The sequence below is a fragment of the Carettochelys insculpta genome, chromosome 2 (genome assembly GCF_033958435.1).
Source record: "Carettochelys insculpta isolate YL-2023 chromosome 2, ASM3395843v1, whole genome shotgun sequence".
NCBI classification, from domain to species: Eukaryota; Metazoa; Chordata; order Testudines; family Carettochelyidae; genus Carettochelys; species Carettochelys insculpta.
The window spans coordinates 273,566,028-273,589,860 of NC_134138.1; the positions used below are offsets into that span (position 1 = coordinate 273,566,028).

Consider the following 23,833-nt stretch of genomic DNA (forward strand, 5'->3'; position numbering starts at 1 on the left):
AGCCAAGGTGCTCAGTACCATTTTAAAAGTTGGGGAAACCGAGGCACAGGGAGGCGAAATTATGCCACTCAAGCTCACCCAGAGCCTGAATCCCAGTCCTTGGCCACGCCTACACTGCTGCTATAGTCACTTCAAAGAGCCTGCGCAGGTGCTTAAGTCCCTTGCTAAATTAGAACAATTATAATCCCTCGGGCTGCTGTGGCAGAGACAGGCTAAATGACGGGCCTCAGGCCCTAGCACATCGGTGGCAGCTCTAGGCATAGAACCCAGAGTCGCGACACCCCCTCTAACCATTAGAGAATGTTGCCTCCCTACATGTAACTCTTCCTTTTGTCTGACTCAAGTTACCAACTCATAGGCCCAAATACAAGGGTGCGGGCACCTGGCCCCCACTGGGAATAAAACAGCAGGGCGCTGGAAGGACACTCACAGCGCCAGCCGCACGTACCTGCCAGGCGCTGAAGGGTTCCAGCCGGAAAGAGGCCAGGCTGCAAAGCCCAGCTGCGAAGCACAGCCACTTCTGCTTAGCCAGCGCCACAGAGTAGAGCACCACACAGTGAGAGAGGACGATCATCAGGTAGGAGCTGCCCATGGTGCCCAGCACGGCCAACATCCCGTAGAGCATATAAACCACAGACCTGTGCTGTGAGAATAGAGAAGGTGCTTCAGGCTGTCCCTTGGGGAGTCCAACACCCAGCACTCAGGGGCAATAGACCCCTCAGCCATGCGCTGATGCCCGCTGCACCCTGGGGCTGCCAAAGCCAGGGAACAGGAGCTGTTTGATTCGCAGTAGAGCTGACCAATGTCAATGGGTTCTGGTTTTGCATTCAGCCAAGATGGGGGCATTTTCTGCACCTCTTTCTGTTTCACTAGTCCCCTTAGAGCAGCATCACCCTGAGACCACTTAGCCTGGTCAGTTGATTATGGGCTTTTTCCAGGCACGTAATATTAGACCTACAGGGGTGCCATCTTAGCCCCCGCCGACACCACTGTCGCCTCACAGTGGCCTCACCACTCAAACAATGAATTTCCTTCTCAGGCAGCTCTCCCGCTATTTTTTTTTCCACCTGTGGGCAGAATAAATTTTGTTGTGTGCACTCAGGCATGTGCAGAAGTGCCCCACCAACAGAAACACACGCTGCCGGCTGTGGGGTGGCGGTGAGCGCTCTGCTGCTCACCTGGGCAGCATCCGAATCTCTCCTGGGTGGCTGTCCAAGTGCTCAGCTTACGGGGAACATGTCTCCTGGGTACACATCTGCCCTCCAGTACCCCAGCACCTCACAGTCTTTAACGTCTCTATCCCCATAGCTGCCCAGCGAGGTAGGGCAGTGGCTGTAATTCCCATTTCACAGGTGGGGAGTGGAGCCACAGAGAAATGAAAGCCCAGCGTGTAAGGATGTTTGGACACCTAACTCTTATTGCAATCAGTGGGAGCTACGCACCAAACCCCTTTCAAAAACTGGCCCCACCTTGACGTGCCCAGTGTCGTCTGAGTGGCAGGCTAGTACGCTAAGCACTGCTTCCCCTGTCCTCTCTGAGCTTCAGTAATTGAGCCAGGAAGGCTTGGATTTGTAGCGGGGGGTTGTGGCACTTTTTAGAAAAGGAAAACAGTTTTAGTGGAACATTCCCCGCCCCTTTCCTGAAGCAGCCTTGTAAAACTGAGCAAGGATCCCGCTTTCACGCAGCTCTCCTGATTACACAAACAGCGGATGAAGAGGTAGAAAAACAGCCCCAAAAGAGAGATTGAAAAAAAAAAAAAAAGCCACATTGTCTGTAAAACTGAGACCTAAAGACTCCTTCATCGGTTTTCTCCCATCGCAGCCACTCCTTTCCCGCTCATCCACAGCCAACTGTTGTTATTAGTTTTACAGTGGCCTTGCCTAAGTGACAGACAGCCCCTGCCCTGGAGGACTTTTAAGGGGACACATTTAAAAGCCATTCACTGGTGGACCCTCCTCTCCCATCAAATCCCCAATACACCCAGATGGTTTTTATTGTATTATCCAAAGTTCCGAGTCTTTTTGCTTCTCTCAGACCCCCACGACTGTGGATTCTCCACGGCCAGTTGTGCCCTTTTAGCTTAGGCCTGGTCTGAATGAGAAAATTAGGTCAGCATAAACCACACCGGCTACGTCTACACGTGCACCCAACTTCGAAATAGCTTATTTCGATGTTGCGACATCGAAATAGGCTATTTCGATGAATAACGTCTACACGTCCTCCAGGGCTGGCAACGTCGATGTTCAACTTCGACATTGCTCAGCCCAACATCGAAATAGGCACAGCGAGGGAACGTCTACATGCCAAAGTAGCACACATCGAAATAAGGGAGCCAGGCACAGCTGCAGACAGGGTCACGGGGCGGACTCAACAGCAAGTCGCTCCCTTAAAGGGCCCCTCCCAGACACACTTTCATTAAACAGTGCAAGATACACAGAGCCAACAACTAGTTGCAGACCCTGTATATGCAGCACGGACCCCCAGCTGCAGCAGCAGCAGCCAGAAGCCCTGGGCTAAGGGCTGCTGCCCACGGTGACCACAGAGCCCCGCAAGGGCTGGAGAGAGAGTATCTCTCAACCCCCCAGCTGATGGCCGCCATGGAGGACCCCGCTATTTCGATGTTGCGGGACGCGGATCGTCTACACGTCCCTACTTCGATGTTGAACGTCGAAGTAGGGCGCTATTCCCATCCCCTCATGGGGTTAGCGACTTCGACGTCTCGCCGCCTAACGTCGATTTCAACTTCGAAATAGCGCCCAACACGTGTAGACGTGACGGGCGCTATTTCGAAGTTACTGCCGCTACTTCGAAGTAGCGTGCACGTGTAGACGCAGCTACCGTGTGAGATCCACACTCCTGAGCAGCATCAGGAAGCCGACCCAGCTGAGACAGCGCGAGGCTGAGAGAAGAATTCTTCCAGTGACCAAGCTACTTCCTCACAGATTTCCTTCCAGCTGCAGAGGCAGCTTTTACACTAAAGCACTGCCGTGCCACTTCTATGGTGCTGTTGCATTTCAAGCGTAGACAAGTCCATAGCCCCACAAGAGCGGGTCAGATCACAAGGCACGTGCAGACCTTCAGAGGAGTCCCTCGGGCCCTGGAAATGGTGTTTCTTGGGACTGTAAATGGCACTACGGCCCACGGAGCAAGGAAAGGGCTCTGTATTCACCTTGCGATACCACGTGCAGCACCCCGGTGGTTTTAAATCCTTATCTGGGCAGTGGCCCTTGCTCACCTGCGGAGCCGCCATGGAGCAGATCTTGGCAAACAGGACATGCCCTGAAAGGGCAAAGACGATGATGTTCCTGAACGAGGTGAACCACATCGCCCACTCAAAGTCCGCTGCGTCCTGTCAGAGCAGAGCCACATCAGCACGCCCCAGCCACGGAAAAGCTACCACAGCCACTCCAAGGCCCCCAGTCTCTGACTTCCTGCTTAGTAGCCTCCTCCTCCCAAGCCTTCAGCTCTCCCAAATTTCCTTTACTACTGGACACACACCTGCTCCTCAGCGCTGGACACCTTCCACGTCCATTGACTTCAATGGCAGCCCAGGGCCCTGGGCACTTCACAGGATCGTGGCCCCAGTACAAGTTATTTTCATGCCCTTCCTCTCACTGGTGGATCGCAACATTTATTAATATAGCCCCTAAACCCCTGCACAGGCGCTGGTGGGGCTGCTTGTGCCGACAGGCTTCGTGCTCGTTTGCTGTGCTGTGTAACTAATACACTCCGGGGTGAGTGGATGTTTAGCGGCTGACACGGCTGCTTTGACATACACCAGAAAGGGTCACGTGGGCTGTGCAGAGACACAAGCAGCCTGGGTGGTGGGAGTTTAAGCACATAATGACTGAGCGCGGCTTGATGCTGGGTTGCTTGCAGGCCTGCCAAGGGGCGGGGTGGGGAGTTGCCTCCAGGCCTGGTGTTCTAAAGGGGCCCTGAGCTTCGCGTCCCTTTGAAATGCTGTGTCAGGGCTGCTCCACCACTCTACACGGCTGTGAGGGAGAGAGGGGCTTGGGGTGGGGGGTCCAGCACTGTGGTGCTGAGGGCTGACTGACCTAGGCCCTACTCCCTGTCTTTGGCTCCTCCCTTTCCGGGGGGGGAGCCCGGGCCCCTTCCCAGCTTGCCCCAGGGCCCGCAGCAGCTGTTGGCACCGTTGGTTGCTTACCATTTTCCTGCCGAAGTAATGCCAGCCCGGCTTTATGCTCTGCCGAAAGGCTTTTCTGTTCACGTTATCTGCAAAAGAACAGGCGTTAGCCCGGCAGAAAGCCCGGGGAGGCTGAAGCTGCCTTTTGCACACAGCTCAGGTACGCCCAGCACTTACGCAAGGGCCTTAGCTTTGAGCACACGCTCAGCACCCATTGGAGCCAAGGCACAGACTTAAAAGTGCAGCGTGTGCACAAGGGAATTGCTGAGTCAGGGCCTGCGCGGTGATGCCACCGCACCTCTGGCTCCGTGCAGGGGCTGAGCATCGTGTGAGCAGGGGAGGGGTGTTCCCCGGCTCAGTTGCCTCCTTCTGGTAGATCTGAGAAGCCAGCATGAGAGATGGGAGATAAAGCAGCTGAGGTTCTCAAAGGTTTCCCACGTGGCCCCTGTTGAAATGAATGGGAGCTGCCTGGCTACATCTCTTCTCCACCTCTGAAAATACCACCCAACCTAAGGAGCCAACTCCTCCATCAGTCCGGCTCCTCCAAGTCACCCCAGTGCACGTGGGGTGGGGTGCTTCCAGACAGGCTCACGGATAGGCAACAGTGAAGGGCCCAAACCTGGGGTGCGTGCTGCACAGCTGTGACTCCCATGGGATTTGGAAGCAAATCCCACCTTCTGGAACCTGCAGGCCTGCTCCAAAGTCCACTGGAGTCGATAGAAACTGCCCCGCTGATTTCAATGGGCTTAGGGGTCAGGCTCTCAGTCAGCTGGTCTGACTGTTCTCTGTGTGTTCCCCCACGGGGATTTTCTTGAGCCACTGGGGGCAGTACTAGTCTCAGTCATACCTATGCCCAGTTAATGGTATGAATTTATGGCTGGCACAACCACCCTCTTAAGCCTCCTGTTTAATCTCCAAACAGACCTCACAGGCAGCTGCGGTGCAAGCCTCACCCGTATCACCCCACCCATGTGCTTCAGCCTCAGCCCAGAAGGATCACCCCGCAAGACTGGTTTGCACTTCCAAAGGGACCAGCAGAAAGGAGCAAAGACCAAAGGGCCTCCAGCCGGGCATGTCTCCTGATGGTATGCTGCAGATAGGAAGAACTAGGAGCATTCCTATGGTGCAGAGGACCTAGCCCTCAGCAGGCCTGGTCTCTGGGGTTGTAGAAAAAGATGTGCTGCACTTGTGATGATCAAGGCCCTTTGAAGGCACGTATCGGCCCGTCTAGGAACTTGCTATAGGCCAGGGGAGGGCAACCAGTTAGGGACGAAGAGCGAGAGCCAGAGTGCAAAGAGCTATGGGGACAGAGTGCAAAGAGCAACATATTATAAATTTGTTTTTATCTATCTATCTAAACAAGAATAGCTAATACCTGGCTCAATGCAACCCCCCCAGAACCAGGCACACCCAGATCCCTGCTCTAACCCAATTCCCCTCCCCACCCCCAGAGCCAGGCACACCCAGTTCCCCTCAACTCAAACTGCACCATTCACCACCACCACCGCTGCCGCCACGTGCTTCTCCCACCCAGCAGCGGGGCGCATGCACAAAGCAGCAGACAGGACTCCTGGTGCACAGCTCCAGGCTAGCTAGTCTCTGGCTAGCTTTGATTAGGAGAATTACCTCTCGATGCTTCGAAGATCCCACTGCCGCTGTACACCACGGCACAAGTCAAGACCAGGGCGTAGAAGCCCAGCTCGTAGGTGGGTAATGCTGCTTTGAGGCCCATCTCGGTAGGTTACTGCCCCGACAGCCAACGGGCTCCAGCTCTGGCAGAGAGAAAACAGAAAGAAAAGGTTTTGTGGCTCTAACTGCTCACCCGCCTTTCCCAGCCGCAGGCCATGTGGGATCTCATTGCATGGGAATGAGTCAAGTTCACCAGAAGGGACTGCCGCGAAAGCAGCCAGTCCCTCAGACCTTTCTCACCTGTGATAAGTGCATGACCTGCTTTGGGGACCTGACTCAGCTCCCACGAGTCCATGGGAGCTTCTCCATTCATCTGAGGTTGGAGGATTGGGTCCACTTTGTTGGCAGTGTCTTATCATGTGACACGCTCCTTTACCTACCAGCCCGGGCTGACACAGCCTTCTGCTGACCCTTTCTTGGCAGGACAGGGAGTTTCCTCAGCCCCGTGGTTCCCGCCAGCCTTTATTTTTGGAGCCCCGGAGTTGCTAGACTCAACACAACAATGATCCATCTCTTCCGCTCCATCTCCAGCAGCCCACAGAATTCACCAGGGCTGCTTAGTTTTGTGTCTGCTCTTTGTGGTGGTGCAGGGTTGTTCCTTACAGCGGTTGGGCCATTCTGGTTTTAAATATCCCAGGGGATGGCATTTGCCTCTTCATCCAGTCCAATACAGCTCTCATGCTCCTTGCTGCTGTAATAGTCCCTTCCAGTCAATCACTGCCAACGCCACCCCTTCGCCTTCTGTTGGGAGCAGGCATGGTCAGCAGCACGTGGCACTCAGTGCCGGACTTCTGTGGAGTCCATGCTGCAAGCACTGGGTTATTAACCCTTTCCCCAAGATGGGACTACACAGCTTTGTCGGGCTGCTTCATCCGGTGATGGCCAAGCAGCAAGCCACAGCAGAACCCTACTGCGTGAGTTCTGGGCTGTCCCAAGAGAAACACTTCAGGCCATTACAAAGTAATAGCATCTCTCCCACCTGCTCCAAGGCAGGAGCCATCTCCCCGTTTTGTCTCCTCCCTCAGGCTGGCTCCAGCCTCGTCTGTGGAGCTGGGAGGCCAATCTGCTCATCCTCTACTTCACTGACTTTCCCCTGAGTGGTACTTTTCACACCGAGATCTCAGGGCTCTGTGTACAAGAAGGCAGGTATCATCATTCCCTTGGCACTCAGAGCAGTGAGGAAGAGAACCCAGCTCCCAGCCTAGTGGATTATCCTCTGTACCCTGCTGCCTTCTTATATGAGTACTGGGTGCTTCTGGGATACAGGCAAGGACAGGGAACACCTATCTAATAGATGGTTGCAGCTGGAGCCTTGAACTGCATGTAGCTCTGAGAACCATAGGCAGACATTGTCACCAGCAACTACAGATCACAGCACAGTAACGCTAAACCTAGAACCTACCCCTGCAACAAACCTCGCTGCCAACTCTGCTCACATACAGTGACATCATCACAGGACCTAACATCAACCATACCATCAGGGGCTCCTTTACCTGCACATCTACTAATATAATATATGCCATCATGTGCCAGCAATGCTGCACTGCAATTTACATTGGCCAAACTGGACAGTCTCTACATAAAAGAATAAATGGACATAAATCAGACATCAGAAATGGTAATGTACAGAAACTTGTGGGAGACCATTTCAGTCTCCCTGGACACTCAGTAACCGATTTAAAAGGAGCAGTCCTAAAACAAAGAAATTTCAAAAATCAAATGGAGAGCGAAATCTCTGAGCTGCAATTTATTCTCAAATTTGACTCCATCAACCAAGGATTAAACAGAGACTGGGAGTGGTTGGCCCCTTACAAAAGCAGTTTCTCTGCCCTGAGTGTTAACCTCTCCACATTAGACTCTGACAATGGGCCACATCCCCCCTGTCTGATCTGACTTGTTTTTTCCTCTTTTGATACCTACTACTACTACTGATAATGGGCCATTTCCACCTTGACTGAACAGACTTGTGAGCTCTGGTCCTCACTTTTACGGGGATCCCACTCTTTAAATCTCCCTCTGAAACTCCCCTCCCACACTCATGCATCTGACGAAGTGGGTCTTTGCCCACGAACACTTGTGCTCCAAAATATCTGCTAGTCTATAAGGTGCCACAGGCCTTCTTGTTGTTCTCGAAGATAGACTAACATGGCTACCTCTCTGATACATAGGCAGACACAGTACCCAAAAAGTTAATTGAGTAAAAGTGCAGCTGCTTTCACTTGTGGATACTTGAGCACAATCTAGATGTGATGTGTGTGTACTTTTACTCAAGTCATTTTCTAGAGGGACACCAGTGACTTGTACTTAAGTACACCCCCCAGCAGTTGTACTTTTACTCAAGTAACTCTTGGGGTACTTTTTCCACCTCTGAATAGATTGTAGACCCCTGCCTCATTGCTTGGCCTCTGGCTACTTCTTTTCATTTAAACCATCTGTCCCCTACTCACCCATGTTGGTGTTTTTCCTTGGAGTAGAGAGTTGCCACAATGAGGGTGAAGATCATAAACCTGCAGCTGGAAAATTGCCTAAGCACAGAAACTCTTTCCAAAGATGCATAGAACTCTGTGTGTGTGTGTGTGTGTGTGTGTGTGTGTGTGTGTGTGTGTGTGTGTGTGTGTGTGTGTGTGTGTGTGTGTGTGTGTGTCCAGGCTCCACCCTGTGGCAGGGCCCCTCCCAGTGCATGCTGGCAGCGGGACAGGACCAGAGGGGGAATGCAGGCCTCTGAGCCACACAGGGGCAGACAGGAGTAAGCAGGATCTGAAGGAATGCTTCTCTGACAGCTAGCTCGAAGTGAAGGAGAGACCCTGAGTGTATCTATGTCAATATAGTCTGCTCTGGCATTGCTTGGAACTGTTCGATGTTCAGCAGATGGAGAGATATTTTGCTCATCGTAATCAACTTAATTTGTGACCTATCAGCAGCTATGATGGCATTAAATGCAGGGACAGCTAAAATGTGGTTACTAGTCTTTGTAATTGTTGTGGGAATACAGCAACGCAGAACTGCACTACATTTGTTCCCTAGCAAATAGCTCGCCGTTAGCAGAAAGAATCTCGCTAAGCCAGGGCTGGACTTTCAGAGATCTCTCGGAGTAAGAAGGGTGAAGGTAGGTTGTTCTAGTCAGAAGGCTACGTGCTGCCCACGGGGGGTACTGCCTAGATTGGTTTGACGTGCTCCCCTTCACCCTCTTCAAAGAGCAGAGTTAAATAGGCATTATTAAGTCTCTTTCTTAATCTAATTGATTTATTGATTAACCCCTTATACTCCAGGTGGAGCACCGGTCATCTACGAGTCTCCTCCACTTCACTCTGTCTCAGGACAAAACTTCTAGCTGAACCCAGGCGTACCCCAGCTGTTGACTTTCAGTCTCAGTAGCTCTTCTCCACGTTGTCTGAGGTCTTCCTGTTTCACACTTCCCTTACATAAGAATGGCCATACTGGGTCAGACCAAAGGTCCATCAAGCCCAGCATCCCATCTGCCGACGGTGGCCAATGCCAGGTGCCCCAGAGAAGGAGAACAGAAGACAAGTGATTTATCTCCTGCCATCCATCTCCTGCCCTTGTTATGAAGGCTAGGGCACCATACTTTATCCCTGGCTAATAGCCATTTATGGACCTGACCTGCAAAAATTTATCAAGCTCTTTTTTAAACCCTAATAGAGTCCTGGCCTTCACAGCCTCCTCGGGCAAGGAGTTCCACAGGTTGACTGTGCGCTGTGTGAAGAAAAATTTCCTTTTATTAGTTTTGAACCTACTACCCATCAATTTCATTTGGTGTCCCCTAGTTCTTGTATTATGGGAAAAGGTAAATAATTTTTCTATATTCACTTTCTCCACACCATTCATGATTTTATATACCTCTATCATATCGCCCCTCAATCGCCTCTTTTCCAAACTGAAAAGTCCCAGTCTCTCTAGCCTCTCCCCATATGGGACCCTTTCCAAGCCCCTAATCATCTTAGTCGCCCTTTTCTGAACCTTTTCTAATGCCAATATATCTTTTTTGAGGTGAGGAGACCACATCTGCACGCAGTACTCGAGATGTGGGCGTACCATAGTTTTATATAGGGGAAGTATGATATCTTTTGTCTTATTATCGATCCCTTTTTTAATAATTCCTAACATCCTATTTGCCTTACTAACTGCCGCTGCACACTGCGTGGATGTCTTCAGAGAACTATCCACTATAACTCCAAGATCCCTTTCCTGATCTGTCGTAGCTAAATTTGACCCCATCATGTAGTACGTGTAATTTGGGTTATTTTTTCCAACATGCATTACCTTACACTTACCCACATTAAATTTCATTTGCCATTTTGCTGCCCAATCACTCAGTTTGCTGAGATCTTTTTGTAGTTCTTCACAATCCCTTTTGCTTTTGACTGTCCTGAACAACTTGGTGTCATCTGCAAACTTTGCCACCTCACTGCTTACCTCATTTTCTAGATCATTGATGAACAAGTTGAACAGGATCGGTCCCAGGACTGAGCCCTGGGGAACACCACTAGTTACCCCGCTCCATTGTGAAAATTTACCATTTATTCCAACCCTTTGTTTTCTGTCTTTTAACCAATTCCCGATCCATGAAAGGACCTTTCCTCCTATCCCATGACCACCTAATTTACATAAAAGCCTTTGGTGTGGGACCGTGTCAAAGGCTTTCTGGAAATCTAGGTATATTATGTCCACTGGGTGCCCCTTGTCCGCATGTTTATTAACCCCTTCAAAGAATTCTAATAGATTAGACAGACACGACTTCCCTCTGCAGAAACCATGCTGACTTTTGCCCAACAATTCGTGCTCTTCTATGTGCCTTGCAATTTTACTCTTTACTAGTTTACTAATTTTACTCTTTACTAGTGTTTCTACTAATTTACCTGGTACTGATGTTAAACTTATCGGTCTATAATTGCCAGGATCTCCTCTAGAGCCTTTTTTAAATATTGGTGTTATATTGGCCGTCTTCCAGTCATTTGGTACCAAAGTGGATTTAAAGGATAGGTTACAAACCACTGTTAATAACTCCGCAATTTCACATTTGAGTTCTTTCAGAACCCTTGGGTGAATGCCATCTGGTCCTGGAGACTTGTTACTATTCAGCTTATCAATTAATTCCAAAACCTCCTCTAATGTCACTTCAATCTGAGTGAGTTCCTCAGATTTGTCGCCTAAAAAGGCTGGCTCAGATTTAGGAACCTCTGTAACATCTTCAGCCGTGAAGACTGAAGCAAAGAAATCATTTAATCGCTCCGCAATGGCACTGTCTTCCTTGATCGCTCCTTTTATATCTTTATCATCCAAGGGCCCCACTGCTTTTTTAGCAGGCTTCCTGCTTCTAATGTATTTAAAAAACATTTTACTATTGTTTTTTGAATTTTTGGCTAGCTGTTCCTCAAACTCTTTTTTGGCTTTTCTTACTACATTATGACGGTTAATTTGGGAGTGTTTATGTTCCTTTCTATTTTCCTCACTAGGATTTGACTTCCACTTTTTAAAAGCTGCCCTTTTCTCTCTCACTGCCTTTTTAACATGGCTGTTTAGCCATGGTGGTTCTTTGTTAGGTCTCTTTCTGTGTTTTTTTATTTGGGGTATACATTTAAGTTGGGCCTCTAGTATGGTGTCTTTAAACAGTTTCCATGCAGCTTCCAGGGATTTTAGTTTAATTACTCTACCTTTTAGTTTCTGTTTAACTAGCTTCCTCATTTTAGTGTAATTCCCCTTTTTGAAATTAAATGCCAGAGTGTTTGACCGCTGCGGTGTTCTTCCCAACACAGGAATATTAAAAGTTATTATATTGTGGTCACTATTTCCAAGCGGTCCAGTAACAGTTACCTCTTGGACCAGATCCTGCGTTCCAGTCAAGACTAGATCGAGAATCGACTCTCCCCTTGTGGGTTCCTGTACTAGCTGCTCCAAGAAGCAGTCATTTAAGGCATCAAGAAATTTAATCTCTGAATCCCGTCCTGAGGTGACATGCACCCAATCAATATGGGGATAATTGAAATCTCCTATTATTACTGTGTTTTTTATTTTGATAGCCTCTCTAATCTCCCTTAACATTTCAGCATCACTATCACTGTCCTGGTTAGGTGGTCGGTAATATATTCCTAATGCCATATTCATATTAGAGGAATGAATTGTTATCCATAATGATTCTATGGAACATTTTGATTCCTTTAGGATTTTTACTTCATTTGATTCTATATTATCCTTCACATATAGTACCACTCCGCCACCCGCACGACCTGTTCTGTCTTTCCGATATAATTTATATCCCGGTATGATAGTGTCCCACTGATTGTCCTCATTCCACCATGTTTCTGAGATGCCTATTATGTCAACTTCCTCCTTTGAACCTTGCGGGTTCCATGGGAGAGCTTGGCAGACTATGCTGGATGATGGTTTCCTGAGAGTGTGGCCTCACCATCCCCACTTCCTTCTCTTGAATGGAATGTCAGGTCGTCCTTGTCCTGCTCTGGTCCAAAGCTCCTCATTTGTGACAGGTCTTGCCATTTGATGTGAAGGATGCACTTCAAGCTTCTGCTTAGGAATGTCTGGTGCATCCATACAAGAGCACACTCTTCGGGTTTGTGTTGAAGGTCTGCAGTTTTGTCTTTGCAAGATAGTATTTGTGAACTCCATATGGGATGAAGAGTCTTGAATGCAGCTGTTGCTTTCCCTATCTTGGCATCAATATCCTTGTCGGTTCCTCCATCTCTGTCCATAATACTCCTCAAGTAGGTGAACATGTCCACATCTTCCAGGTCATCCCTTCCCATTGTGATGGTGGTGGTACTGGACTGGCTTGGTCTTGCCTTGGTCTTTCCCTTAAGCTGATTATGTTGGAGCTATTACCCTGCCTGCTGAGAGTTAAAGTCCCTGAGATGGCAATTAATTGAGACTGATGAGTAGAAGTCTCAGCCCAGTGATGGATGGTGGCTGACAGCCAGGAGGTGAAAGGTGAAATGAGCAGCCAGCGAGGCAGCAGTGAAGAGGCGTAATGAACAGCCAGCAAGGTGGCAGCAGAGAGGCATGATGAGCAGCCAGCAGGGTGGCAGCGGAGAGGCATGATGAGCAGCCAGCAGAACGGCAGCGGAGAGCAGTGAGTGGGAGGATGGCAAGATGCACCCCTAAATGCTGGATCTTCACAAAGGGCAGTAACTGTCAGCGGGGTGCAGGGGAGGGTCGGGCAAGCGAAGGGGACATTTAGATTGCTGGATCTGAGAATTGGAGGAGAAAATGGACACTGCTCAGCCAAGGTAGGGTGGGACTTTTACTCAGGGTTTATGTTTGTGGTATTTTCCCAAATCCAAGCCAAGTTACCTCTCTCCTTTTCATTCAATGTTCTCTTCTGCACTCAGAGGCTAGGCTGGTGCTTGGCAAAGCACCACCTCTCGAAGTGCCCAAGGCTGGGGTGTGAATTTCCCAGGTTACTAAGTGGGAACTCAAGCCAGTTTTGTGTTGGATCGATGGAGAGGAACCCTTACATATTAAACGCGGCCCTGGCTGCTGCTGCCTCCACCAGATGGAAGGGTTACACAGGCATGGATCCTGAGGAAGTACCAGCTGAAATCTTGGTCAACCCTGGGGGTTTTAACCTGGTACCTACAGAGCCAGGCTGTCTGCTAGAGCTGTAACACAGTCGCTGTGGCTCAGGCACAGGTGAAAATCTGTGACTTTGACATGCAAGAGAGTCCTTTCCTAGGCAGAAGTCTAATGCACTGGCATCAGTGAGAGCTGTAGAGAGCTCGGCAATTCTCAACCAAGAGGCCACATGTTTGGGGGCTAAACCACTTTTTTGGTGCCTAAAATTGGCAATCAAGTGAGAAAACGTTGGCCATTCCACTTGGCCTGGGTTTCCCCAGAAATACTGGGGACAGGCTCTGGTAGATAAAACATAAGAACAGCCGCGGTCCATCAAGCCCAGTATCCTGTCTTCTGACAGAGGCCAATGCCAGGTGCCCCAGAAGGAGTGAACAAAACAGGTAATCACCGAAGCAATCCCTTTCCTATCATCCCTTTCCAACCTCTGACAAACAGAGGATAAAGACACCATTCCTATCTGGGCTAACAGCCATTGATGGACGTAACCTCCATGAATTTATCTAGCTCTTTTTTGAACCCTGTTAAAATCCTGGTCTTCACAACCTCCTCTGTCAAGAAATTCCACAGGCCAACCATGTGCTGCATGAGGAAAAATGTCCTTTTGTTAGTTTTAAACCTGCTACCCATTAATTTCATGTGGTGACCCCTAGTTCTTTTGTTAGGGCAACAAGTAAATAACTTTTCCTTATTTACTTTTTCCAGACCTGCCATGATTTTATAGACCTCTATCAAGTCCCCTTAGTCTCTGGTTCTTCTAAGATTACACACATCTCCTAGAGCTGGAAGGTCATCTAGTCCAGTCTCCTACCCCCTTGGCAGCACCAAGCACCACCCCTGACATCTATTTGCCCCAATCCCTAAATACTCTCCTCAAGGACTGAGCTCACAATCCTAGGTTTAGTAGGGCAATGTTCAAACCATGGAGCTATCCCTCCCCCCATGGGGCCAAGTCCAAATCCCATCCTCATTTGGTTGCCCTTTTCTGAACCTTTTCCAGTGCTGACACAGCTTTTTTGAGACGAGGCTCTGGCCGATAACTCCCCTCTCAACAAGTCGGAATCTCTCTCAGAGCCTGGGCTGGGGCCCTTGTTTCTCTGCATTTGTGCAGCAGCTATGAGGATGGGGCCCTGATTTCCGACTGGGGCCTTTGAACAGTGCCATAACACAATTTGTAATAAATAACAAAAGTCTGGGGAGCTGCCGTTGTATCAGGAAATTGCCAGAGGGCTGCTGTGGTCTGCTGCTGTCCACTTCAGTAACTACCCCTGTTAGTCAGTCCCATAGCAAGGCTTTCCCTTATGGCCCGCATGTAGCAGATAGCTGATCACTGCACAGCATGTTGGACTCCAGATACTGGGAATAGCTGGCAGTCACACGCAGGAGGATATTACTTCACTGGCAAGGTCGCATGTGTAGCTGGCAGAGAAGAGGGACAATGAAAGGGGTGTAATGGCCAATGTATTTGGCATCATTGTCAATAGACAGGCAGCATATGATTACCATGGCAGAGCATTGTACGCAACAGGTACCTGATAATGGCCCCCGTATCGAGCGAGTCAGTCTTGGGAAGGACATTAGTTTGTAAAGTATAGTATGTAGCTTGCGTAATGTTAGACGGGATCGCATATTTCAGGGCTGGACCTAGGGCATCCAGAGTCATCAAGACCATGAAAACCTGAAGTGGGATGGACACGTGTGTGGCGTTCCCCACTCCCTGCTGTGTCAGCGAGGGGGACATTTGTACCCAAACACTCCCACTCCGCACAGCTGAGCTACCCAGCACTGTGCTGTAAGGGCTGCGAAGGCAGATCTGGCAGGGCGGGCGTGATGGAATGTGCTTATCAGTAGCTGGAGAGATGCAGTGAGTAACTGCTCGGAGCGTGTTGGCTTTCCTGAGACCCTGCGCCTTCCATGGATCATGTTCAGCCAGTGCTGAAGGAATAAGCATGGGCAGTCTCTCTCCATGGCTCCATTACAGTAGCCGTCTCATGGGCTTGACTTGATGGCCAAGAGGGACCATTACCATCCTCTACTCTGACTTCCTGGCCATTGCTGGCTCCAGACCCTCATCCACCCACCACAGTCACAGCCCCAGAACCTCTGGCTGAGTTACTGATGTCCCCAAAGCATGACAGAGACACTTCGAGTTACAGGGAGCCCTCCATTTGCTCTAGTGCAAACCAGCAAGTGACCCCTGCCCCATGCTGCAGAGGAAGGAGAAAGCCCCGCAGGGTCCTGACCCTTCCCGACCCCAGACAGGATAAGCAGTTGGACCCTGAGCCTGACCCAGCCACCAGACCTGAGGTACTCTAGGTTGGTGAGCTGGAAGGCTCCTGGCCCAGGCAGGGAGATGTGCACAGAGGGAAGCCAGGCAGCAGATGCAAAAAACAGAGACCGGCAGGGGAGCAGTTAATCCCAGGCACTCGGTAACTTTAGCAGAGTGAACTTTAAAGGGGCTAAGGAAGGGCACCGCTTGGATGAGCTGCAGTAAAGCCGAGCTGTGCCACCCCCTCATTCCAGGGCGAATGTGTAAAGTTTTTGCCTCTGGCAGACTTTTTCTTCAATTGAATTTTTAAAAGCTGGAACCTCTCTTTGACCCAGTCAGGGCAGATCAGTCGCTGCACCGCAAGTGCAGGTTCGCTTGCACCTGGGCTTTCCACCCAAAGCAGGTCACCACCCCAGTGACTTAGCCCCAAACTTCTTCCCCAGCAGCCCAAATGCCAGGGAAGGCAGGCTGGGCCAGTGGTTAGCCTAGAATGTACATGGCATGACATCAGCTTCCTCCGCTGCTTCGGTTTCCTGTGTAACACATCCAAGGCCTCTCTGCCCCTGAAAACTCCCACACTCCTGCAAACCAAAGTAATTATAAATCTCCACCTGTATGTTCCCCTAGCCAATCTAAGGTTCCACGAATGGGCCTGGGCAAAGCCACGTAAGTCCTGACCAGGGTCTTTCTGAGTTTTTCCATCCAGGGCAGAATAAATTTTGTTAAGTGCACCAAGGCATGTGTGGATGTACACCACCAGTACACACACACACACACACACACACACACACAGCCAGCTGTGGGTTCTCTGCTAATCAGCTGGGCAGCACCAGATTCTCTCCTGGTGGCTGTCCACGTGCTCATCTTACAGGAAACATTGGTCCTGATGCTGCCTTAATCCTCTGCACCTGAGGTTACTCCAGCACACTGGCAGGCCCTTTCGTGCATGATGGGAATCTCTCCTGCAGCACCCGATGGCTGTGGTTCCCAAGCGTTTCAGTAACACGGCACACTTCATTGAGACAGCCCTTTCCCTGGTACGCCCTCTTTTCTCAGCTGAATCGATTGTCCATAAATGTCACATTTACTTCCATTTACTACATTTTTCTCTTACTAGAGAGGTTTGTGATGTAGTAGTGCAGACAACAAGTGAAATGAGGATCGGATGCATTCATGTTTCATATCCACCACAGAATACACTGCCTTCACCAGCGTGCACAGACACATTTCCAAAATCTGCTCAATGCCATGCTGGGAATGATCAGTAAATCCAGTAACCCACTGAAAATTTCAGTGGGTTACTTGATTACTCACGGGAGAGGTGGCTCCAGAGAGCAGCCACTCCCTGCTTCCCACCAGCCGGTTGGAGCCAGGATGCAGGCGTTAAACAGTGTCCCAGCTCCAAAAGTCTTCCTCCCCCTTGTCTCAGCTGGGGGAGGGCTCCCCCCAACAACATTTCAGCTGCCTGCCAGTGCGAATGCAACCTACACACCAAGGTGTGGTTCACTGGCCCATGTAGGGGTACCTAGGCCACGTCACAGAGAAAGATTAAGTGTCCTCTACAGCCTCAGTTGAGAGCCAGCTGGCCTTTAGCTCAAGCTGTAGCGGCACCTGCACTAAGCTCCAGAAATCCCAGGTTCAAGCCTGCCTGTGGGGTTGGCATTTCCCTCCAGAGTGGCTATATAAAGAGCCCTGGTGGGAGGAAATTGACCAGCTCCTCACCAGCTGGGATGCAGGACATCAATCCTCCCCTCCCCCTGCTGGCTCCATGGTGGCTCTTTGCAGAGCTGCTGAGAGGAAAAACTGAGGAACCTGGTCCCAACTGGGACACGGGCAGCTGTGCTCCTGGAGACCCAGCTGGGCCAGGGCTCAGCAATTTCACCCTGCTCAGGCACCAACAGCTGGGATGGTTTACAGCTGAGAAGCCCAAGCAGAGGAAGGTCTCTCTCCTACCCCAAAGGGGCAGTGCTCAGGTGCCACCCCTCACCCTGGTGTGTGCACCACTCGATCTTAGCTCCCCTGCAATGTTAAGGGGCAGGGCTGTGCTCCAGGTGGTGCTAAGGGCTGACTGCCCTGGCCCCGCCCCTTCTGCCTGAGGCTCCGCCCCTTCTGGAGCATGGTGCTGGCCCCAGGCCTGTACTGGCTGTCGGCCCCACTGGGTGAATGGTGTTGCTCTGTCTCCCCACGGGGCTGTGAGGAGGAATGAAAGCCTGCGAGGTCCTCCGTGTGCACAGTGGCAACAACAGGGTGACCAGGCGCTTGGTTTTCGACTGGAACATCTGGTGAGAAAGGGGACCTGAGAGCATCCGGTCAGATCTGCTGAGTGGATGCACAAAGTCTGTCTGCTGGGGGCAGGGAGGCAGGCTCCAGGTCGTCACCTGCCCCAGCCCCTCCTCAGCCAAGGCCCCCTCCTACCCCATTGGGTGGTACATCTCCCAGCCCAGACTCCACAGTGAGTCCCTCCTTACCTGGGAGGGTGGGGGATAGCGAGTGCCAGGTGGATGGGGGCAGGGCTTCATAGGAAAAGGCAGGAAAGGGGTGTGGCCCTAAGGGAAGGGGCGGGGCCATGCGGGAAGAGGTGGGTGAGGGGAGGTTCCATCAATCCTACTGACCTGTCTGTGTTTTAACTATTACCCAGCCAGCGACCCTGGGCCACGAACGGCATTAGCAGGCCAAAGAGGGCTGGCAGTGTACCGAGGGCAGACAGGAGAGAGGCGCTGGAGACCTGTCTGAGGCGCGATGCTGACAGGAGATGGGAGAGTCGGTGCAGTTCGGGCTGTGGAGCCAGGGAACCAGCCTGACGCTGCTGGGCCGCTGGCTTCAGTCCTAGGCACCCCTTCCCCGCGCGGTGAGAGGCCACCCACGCTCCCAACTGGGAGACCCCTGGGCTCCTTGGGGCACTCAGTGGCTATGTCCCATGCTCACAGCCTCCAGCCCATGGCCATGAAAAGGCTAAGGAGGCTAGCGCAGCATCCCGGGGTCAAGGGACGGGGAGACTGTGGGGTCTGGCTGGGGGAACAGGACATCCTAGCAGGGTGCACTTCCTGGCACCGAGGGGGAACTGTCTCCAAAGGGGTGGACACGTTCAGCAAACAACAGCTCTGGGGAGTACAGTGGAAGGCAGAGCCCAGCACCTACAGAGGGACTCAGCGCCCTAACCCAGCAGCTGCCTTCCCCCATGACTCTGCAGCAAGGCCCTGGCAGCTTAGTCCCTTGTGACAGAGAGCTGGGCAGTATCTGGGCCCAATTCTGTCCCCTTGGGTCCCTGCTGCCTTCAGCGGTGCTGCTGGGGAATGCAGAGAGGTTGCTGGGGCACAAGGTAGGGCAGCATTTGTCCCCTGCTGCCGGGCTCACAAGGAGCTGAATAGCACCGCCTGGTTATCGTGGCCCCCACAGAACCCACTGTGAGCTGAGCTGGCAGCCCCTGAGCATTGCTGCAGTGGCTGGGGTCAGTCCGGTAAAGTCCTGCGCCTGTTCTCTTGCACGACTGGGTCAGCACCAAGAGATGGAATATACCTAACACAGGGCAGCCACACCTCTCGCCTCCCTGCCAAGGTCAGGGCCACTGCTCCACTTGGCAGATAGGGAAACTGAGGCAGGGAGCAGGAAAGTGACTTGCCCCAAAGACCCTCAGCAGCAGAGCCAGGAGTAGAACCCAGATCCCTAATCTGGCACTTCAGCAGCCAGGCCGCATGGTGCGTCCTCCTGCTTGCACTGCAAGATCACGTCTTAAGGTCCAAGTGCTGCTGCTTCGCTTTAGCTGATTTTAACCCATCCGGTGGGAGTGTTTGGGGCTTGGTTCCTTGTTGGCATTAAGCTGATGTCCTCTCAAAGTGACTTCAGCCACTGTGGCCTTACCAGGAACTGGCAAGGGCATCCCAGGTATCGATCCCAGCAGGGCCAGGTGGGAGGAAGTTAATGGAGCAAAGTTACATAAACTGCAATGTCCCCAAAGCTGGTGAGGAGAAAAGCCTCGGTTGACACAACTCAGAGCCCTCTCCAGATTTAGCCACCCAGCTGCCCTGTGTGCAGCTGCAGTCCTCTGTGACGGCCCAAAGCTCCTGTCCCCTGCTCCAGTGGGGCTCTGCTCCCTCTTTGCAGGTAGGCGTGAGCACAAACCCATGCACGCCTGGCTCAGCATGCCCACAGCCCTGGCTCCCTCCTCTGCACTGGGAGACGGTGGGACCAGCTAGCGGGTGTGCACGTTACACGCTATGGCCACAGGTTAGGATCGCACAACAGGTACATCTGCACTGGGGGCGAGTCCTGTTGCAAGAGGTCACTATTACATACAGCACTTGCACCCTGTCCAGGGAAAGCAACCTGTCCTCTCGTCCCATCCACTGCCGTTGCGCCCCCGGCCGCAGACACAGCAAGGCATTCTGCTCAGCTGCAGGGCACGGGACAGGATCCAACCCCACCGCAAGGAGGGGCGAGCACATGCCACGCAAACAAAGTCCTTTCACAATGCCCCAATTTATATACATGCAGGTCCCTGCAACTGACCTTGAAAAGCAGCTGGCACAGAGCAGCACCAGACCAGATCTCAGAAGTAAGGCAAAGCCGGGGATGGGAGAGTCCTTCAGAACCTGGGTGGGGAGGAAGAAATAGCAAGTTGTCCTTCCTCTACAGCATCCGTCTGTCTGTCCGGTGGCTCTTTGGTTTGTTGGCCGCCTCCCCCCGGAGTGGATCCCTGGAGTGAGTTTAGCAGCGAGCGAGCGAGCGAGTGAGTGAGTACGGCAGGCGGGAGAGTTTTATTTTAGATCAGAACTACCGAGGGGGGCTGGTTAGAAGCTGCCTGCCAAACAGCAGCCACAAAAGTTAATTCAGGGCAAGTTGGGGAGGATGGAGGGGCGGGAGAGGGAGGCTGGCAGCCCAGGGCAACCTGCTGGGCTTGTGCCAGCTGGATATCAGGTCCCTTCTCGCACTGGGAACTGGCTGGTTTCACCTCCAGGCTTCTGGGTCAGTGGTGTCAAATTGCTGCCCTGGGCGTGGTGTTTGTAGGTACTGCCGGCTGACCTTCTCTGGCGGCCTTAGAGGCTCTACATCAAGGTGCACATCCAGGCTAACCAGTCCCACTGCATTCACCTAGCAACAGCACAAGGCCTTTAGCTCACGTTGTACCAGGGGCCACGCACCCAGGGCCCCCAGCAGTGACAAACTTCCATGGGCCTTGGCCAGGGTGCAGGGCAAGGTCTGCTCAGAGTAGACTGCAGAGGCAGGGCCTTCTCTGCTTACCAAGGACTGTGGATTTTGCTCCCATGTGTGCATCATGCGACCAGGTGAATCTAACCTGGCACTGGCCTTCACTGCAAACCTGGGGTAGTGTGGCCCAGCCACACATGACCATGTGTACCCAGGAGACCAAATTTCAAGGAGCATCCATGGAGGGGGAGCTTCCCCCAGCTCTGTATTCATACACCTGAAACCTCCCAGCACTGTGAGCCTGTGGATCAGACTGGGCATGAGGCAGGGAAAACCATTCCAGAATGGCCTCCCCGGAACTGAAAGAGCTGGAGCCAAATGCCTTCCTGGGAGCCAGACCTATAACCGCAACAGCCGCTGTGTCAATTTCCCCTCCAGCTGAGCGGGCCGGAAATGGCCACACACCAGTGCAAGCGGCATGATGGCCTCCATGCGGCCCCACCAGCTCCTCCACCGTCATGGCATGTCTTCAGGTGCACAGCCTGGCAGATTGGCAGCAACGGCACCCTGGCCTCCTGGAGCTCAGTGACGGAACCCCGGCGGCTAAGCTGGGAGGCAGCAGGAGAAAAGGCAGGCTCCTGTACTCCATCAAAAGGGACAAGATGAGGATGTAGGCTCTCCCCAGGGCCTCTGGGAAGGGGTTAAGAGGTGCACAGTGGCCACAGGAAACAGGCTTGGAAGGGATAAGATCCTTCCCCCTGTTCCCGCACCTTAGCCTCTGCCCAGCCCTTTAGTTGGTGGCATGTCTAGCTTCTCCTCGCCTTAGGAACGTTGCAGGCCAGAGCCCACTTCCATGCCAAGCACAAGCAAGGCACAGCGCTGCAGCTTACACAGGGCTTCAGCTGTAGGCCTCAAAGGTGGGTAGATTTTAGTCGCCGTTATACAGATGGAGAAACTGAGGCACTGCAAAGAGACTGCCAAGACATTGCAGTGAGTCAGTAGGGGAAGGCAGGGTGCATGATTCCCAGGCAGGCCCCTTATTCATTGGCCAATATTTCCAGGCACCAGAGAAAGGCACCAGGAAGCTCTCTACATGCTACTTCCAGGGGCTGTCTCACTGGCTCCAGTGATGCAGGATAATTCCCCCTACTTCCCCCCAGTGAGGTTTGGGAACCATGGGCGTCTGCTGATCAGCACCGTACAATGCTCCCATCGCAGTGCAGCCAGGAGAACAGCCTGACGGCTCCAGCTGTTGCTGACATATCCATTCTCTTTTGCAGCCAGGCAGTAAAAGGGGCAGTGAGCCAACACCCATGTGTTTCTGATGAGGAAATGACAGGGTAACGTGACTAGCTCCCTGCCTCACCAGGTAACACAGCACTAGAGACAGCAAGCTGAGGGACTGATGTACTGACTTAAACCCTCGTACTCCAAGCAGAACATAGATCATCTACAAGTCTCCTCCATTTCACTCTGTCTCTGGACAAAACTTCTAGCTGACCCCAGGAATACCCCAGTTGTTGTCCTTCAGTCTCAGTAGACCTTCTCCACATTGTCCACGGTCTTCCTCTTTTGCGTTTTCCTTGTGGGTTCCATTTAAGAGCCAGATGGACTATGCTGAACGATGGTTTTCTGAGAGCGTGGCCTGGCCATTCCCACTTTCTTCTCTTGATTGGAACGTCAGGTGGTTCTTGTCCTGCTCTGTTTCAAGCTCCTCTTTTGTGACAAAGTTTTGCCATTTGATGTGAAGGACGTACCTCCGGCATCTGTTTAGGAATGTCTGTAGCTTGTGATTTGAAGACTTTTTAGTACGCCAGGTCTCGCATCCATACAAGAGCACACTCTTCACATTTGTGTTGAAGATCTGCAGTTTTGTCTTCTCAGATATTGTATGTGAACTCCATACAGGGTAAAGAGTCTTGAATGCAGCTGTTTCTTTCCCTGTTTTAGCACCGATATCCTTGTCTGTTCTTCCCTCTTTGCCCATAATACTCCCCAAGTAGGTGAATAGCTCCATATCTTCCAGGTCATCTCCTCCCAGTGTGATGGTGTTGTTGTTGGACTGGTTGATCCTCATTGTCCCGGTCTTTCCCTTGTTAATGCTCAGTCCAGTCTTTGAACCAGAGCTATCTAGCATTGTGACCATTTCTTCCATGTTTTTATGTCAGTGTGAAAGGAGGGTGACATCACCAGCAAAATCAATGTCCTTTAGCTGTTTGAAAAGTGTTCACTGAATGCCCCTTTGATGGCCATCTGTTGTCCTGCTCATAATCCAGTCCATTGTGATCAAGAACAGGAAAGGTGACAATAGCCACCCCTTTGCACTCCTAAGAGTATGCTGAAGGATTCTCTCAAGACAGCATTGTGAGCAACTTGGTAAGTCGAGGGTTCATACGTTGAACGGATCAGGTTAATAATTTTGGATGGGATGTCAGGGTGTTGCAACAGTTTCTACAAAGTGTCTCTATCAACTCTATCAAAGGCTTTTTCAAAGTCTATGAAGGTTACGTACTGGGTGAGTTCCACTCAAGTGACTGTTCTATGATCACCCTGAGAGTTGCTATTTGGTCACTACAAGACCTCTCACGTCAGAAGCTGGCCTGCTCTTCCCTGAGACATCTGTCGATTTCTGTCTTCATTGTCTCCAACAGAACCCTATTGAACACTTTCCCTGGAACGTCCCTCCAGTTCTTGCCTTCCTTCAGGTTGCGTCTTTTGGAAGCTGGATAAAGTAGCCATGTTTCCAGGACTGCCACACCCGTTATACAGAGCTCCAGCACCTCTGGCCACCACAGCAGAAAGGAACAGCTCATCGCCTCGCTCTCACTGGTGTCAGTGGTGGGATCTAATGGGCTAAGCTCTGCACAAACACAGACAGGCCCTGCCTCGCCATGCAGAATATACTTCTAAGATGGCAAGTGGTAAGAGTAATCGGTCAAGGGAGGGAACAAGAGAACAATGCAACAATTGCGATCAGTGTGCTC

General features: G+C 51.6%; 1 protein-coding gene across 1 annotated transcript in view; it reads right to left on the reverse strand.

Annotated features, from left to right (window-relative positions):
• Nucleotides 1-20,411, reverse strand: part of HHATL (hedgehog acyltransferase like) — a 39,099-nt gene extending 18,688 nt beyond the window's left edge. The window contains exons 1-5 of the mRNA XM_074986334.1: nt 20,211-20,411; nt 5,771-5,916; nt 4,166-4,233; nt 3,236-3,349; nt 449-643 (exon numbers count right to left, since the gene is read on the reverse strand). Coding sequence (XP_074842435.1) covers nt 449-643; nt 3,236-3,349; nt 4,166-4,233; nt 5,771-5,876 — 483 coding nt within the window. The 5' untranslated portion in view covers nt 5,877-5,916; nt 20,211-20,411. The remainder of the gene's footprint in view (nt 1-448; nt 644-3,235; nt 3,350-4,165; nt 4,234-5,770; nt 5,917-20,210) is intronic.
• Between the last annotated feature and the right edge of the window lie 3,422 nt (nt 20,412-23,833).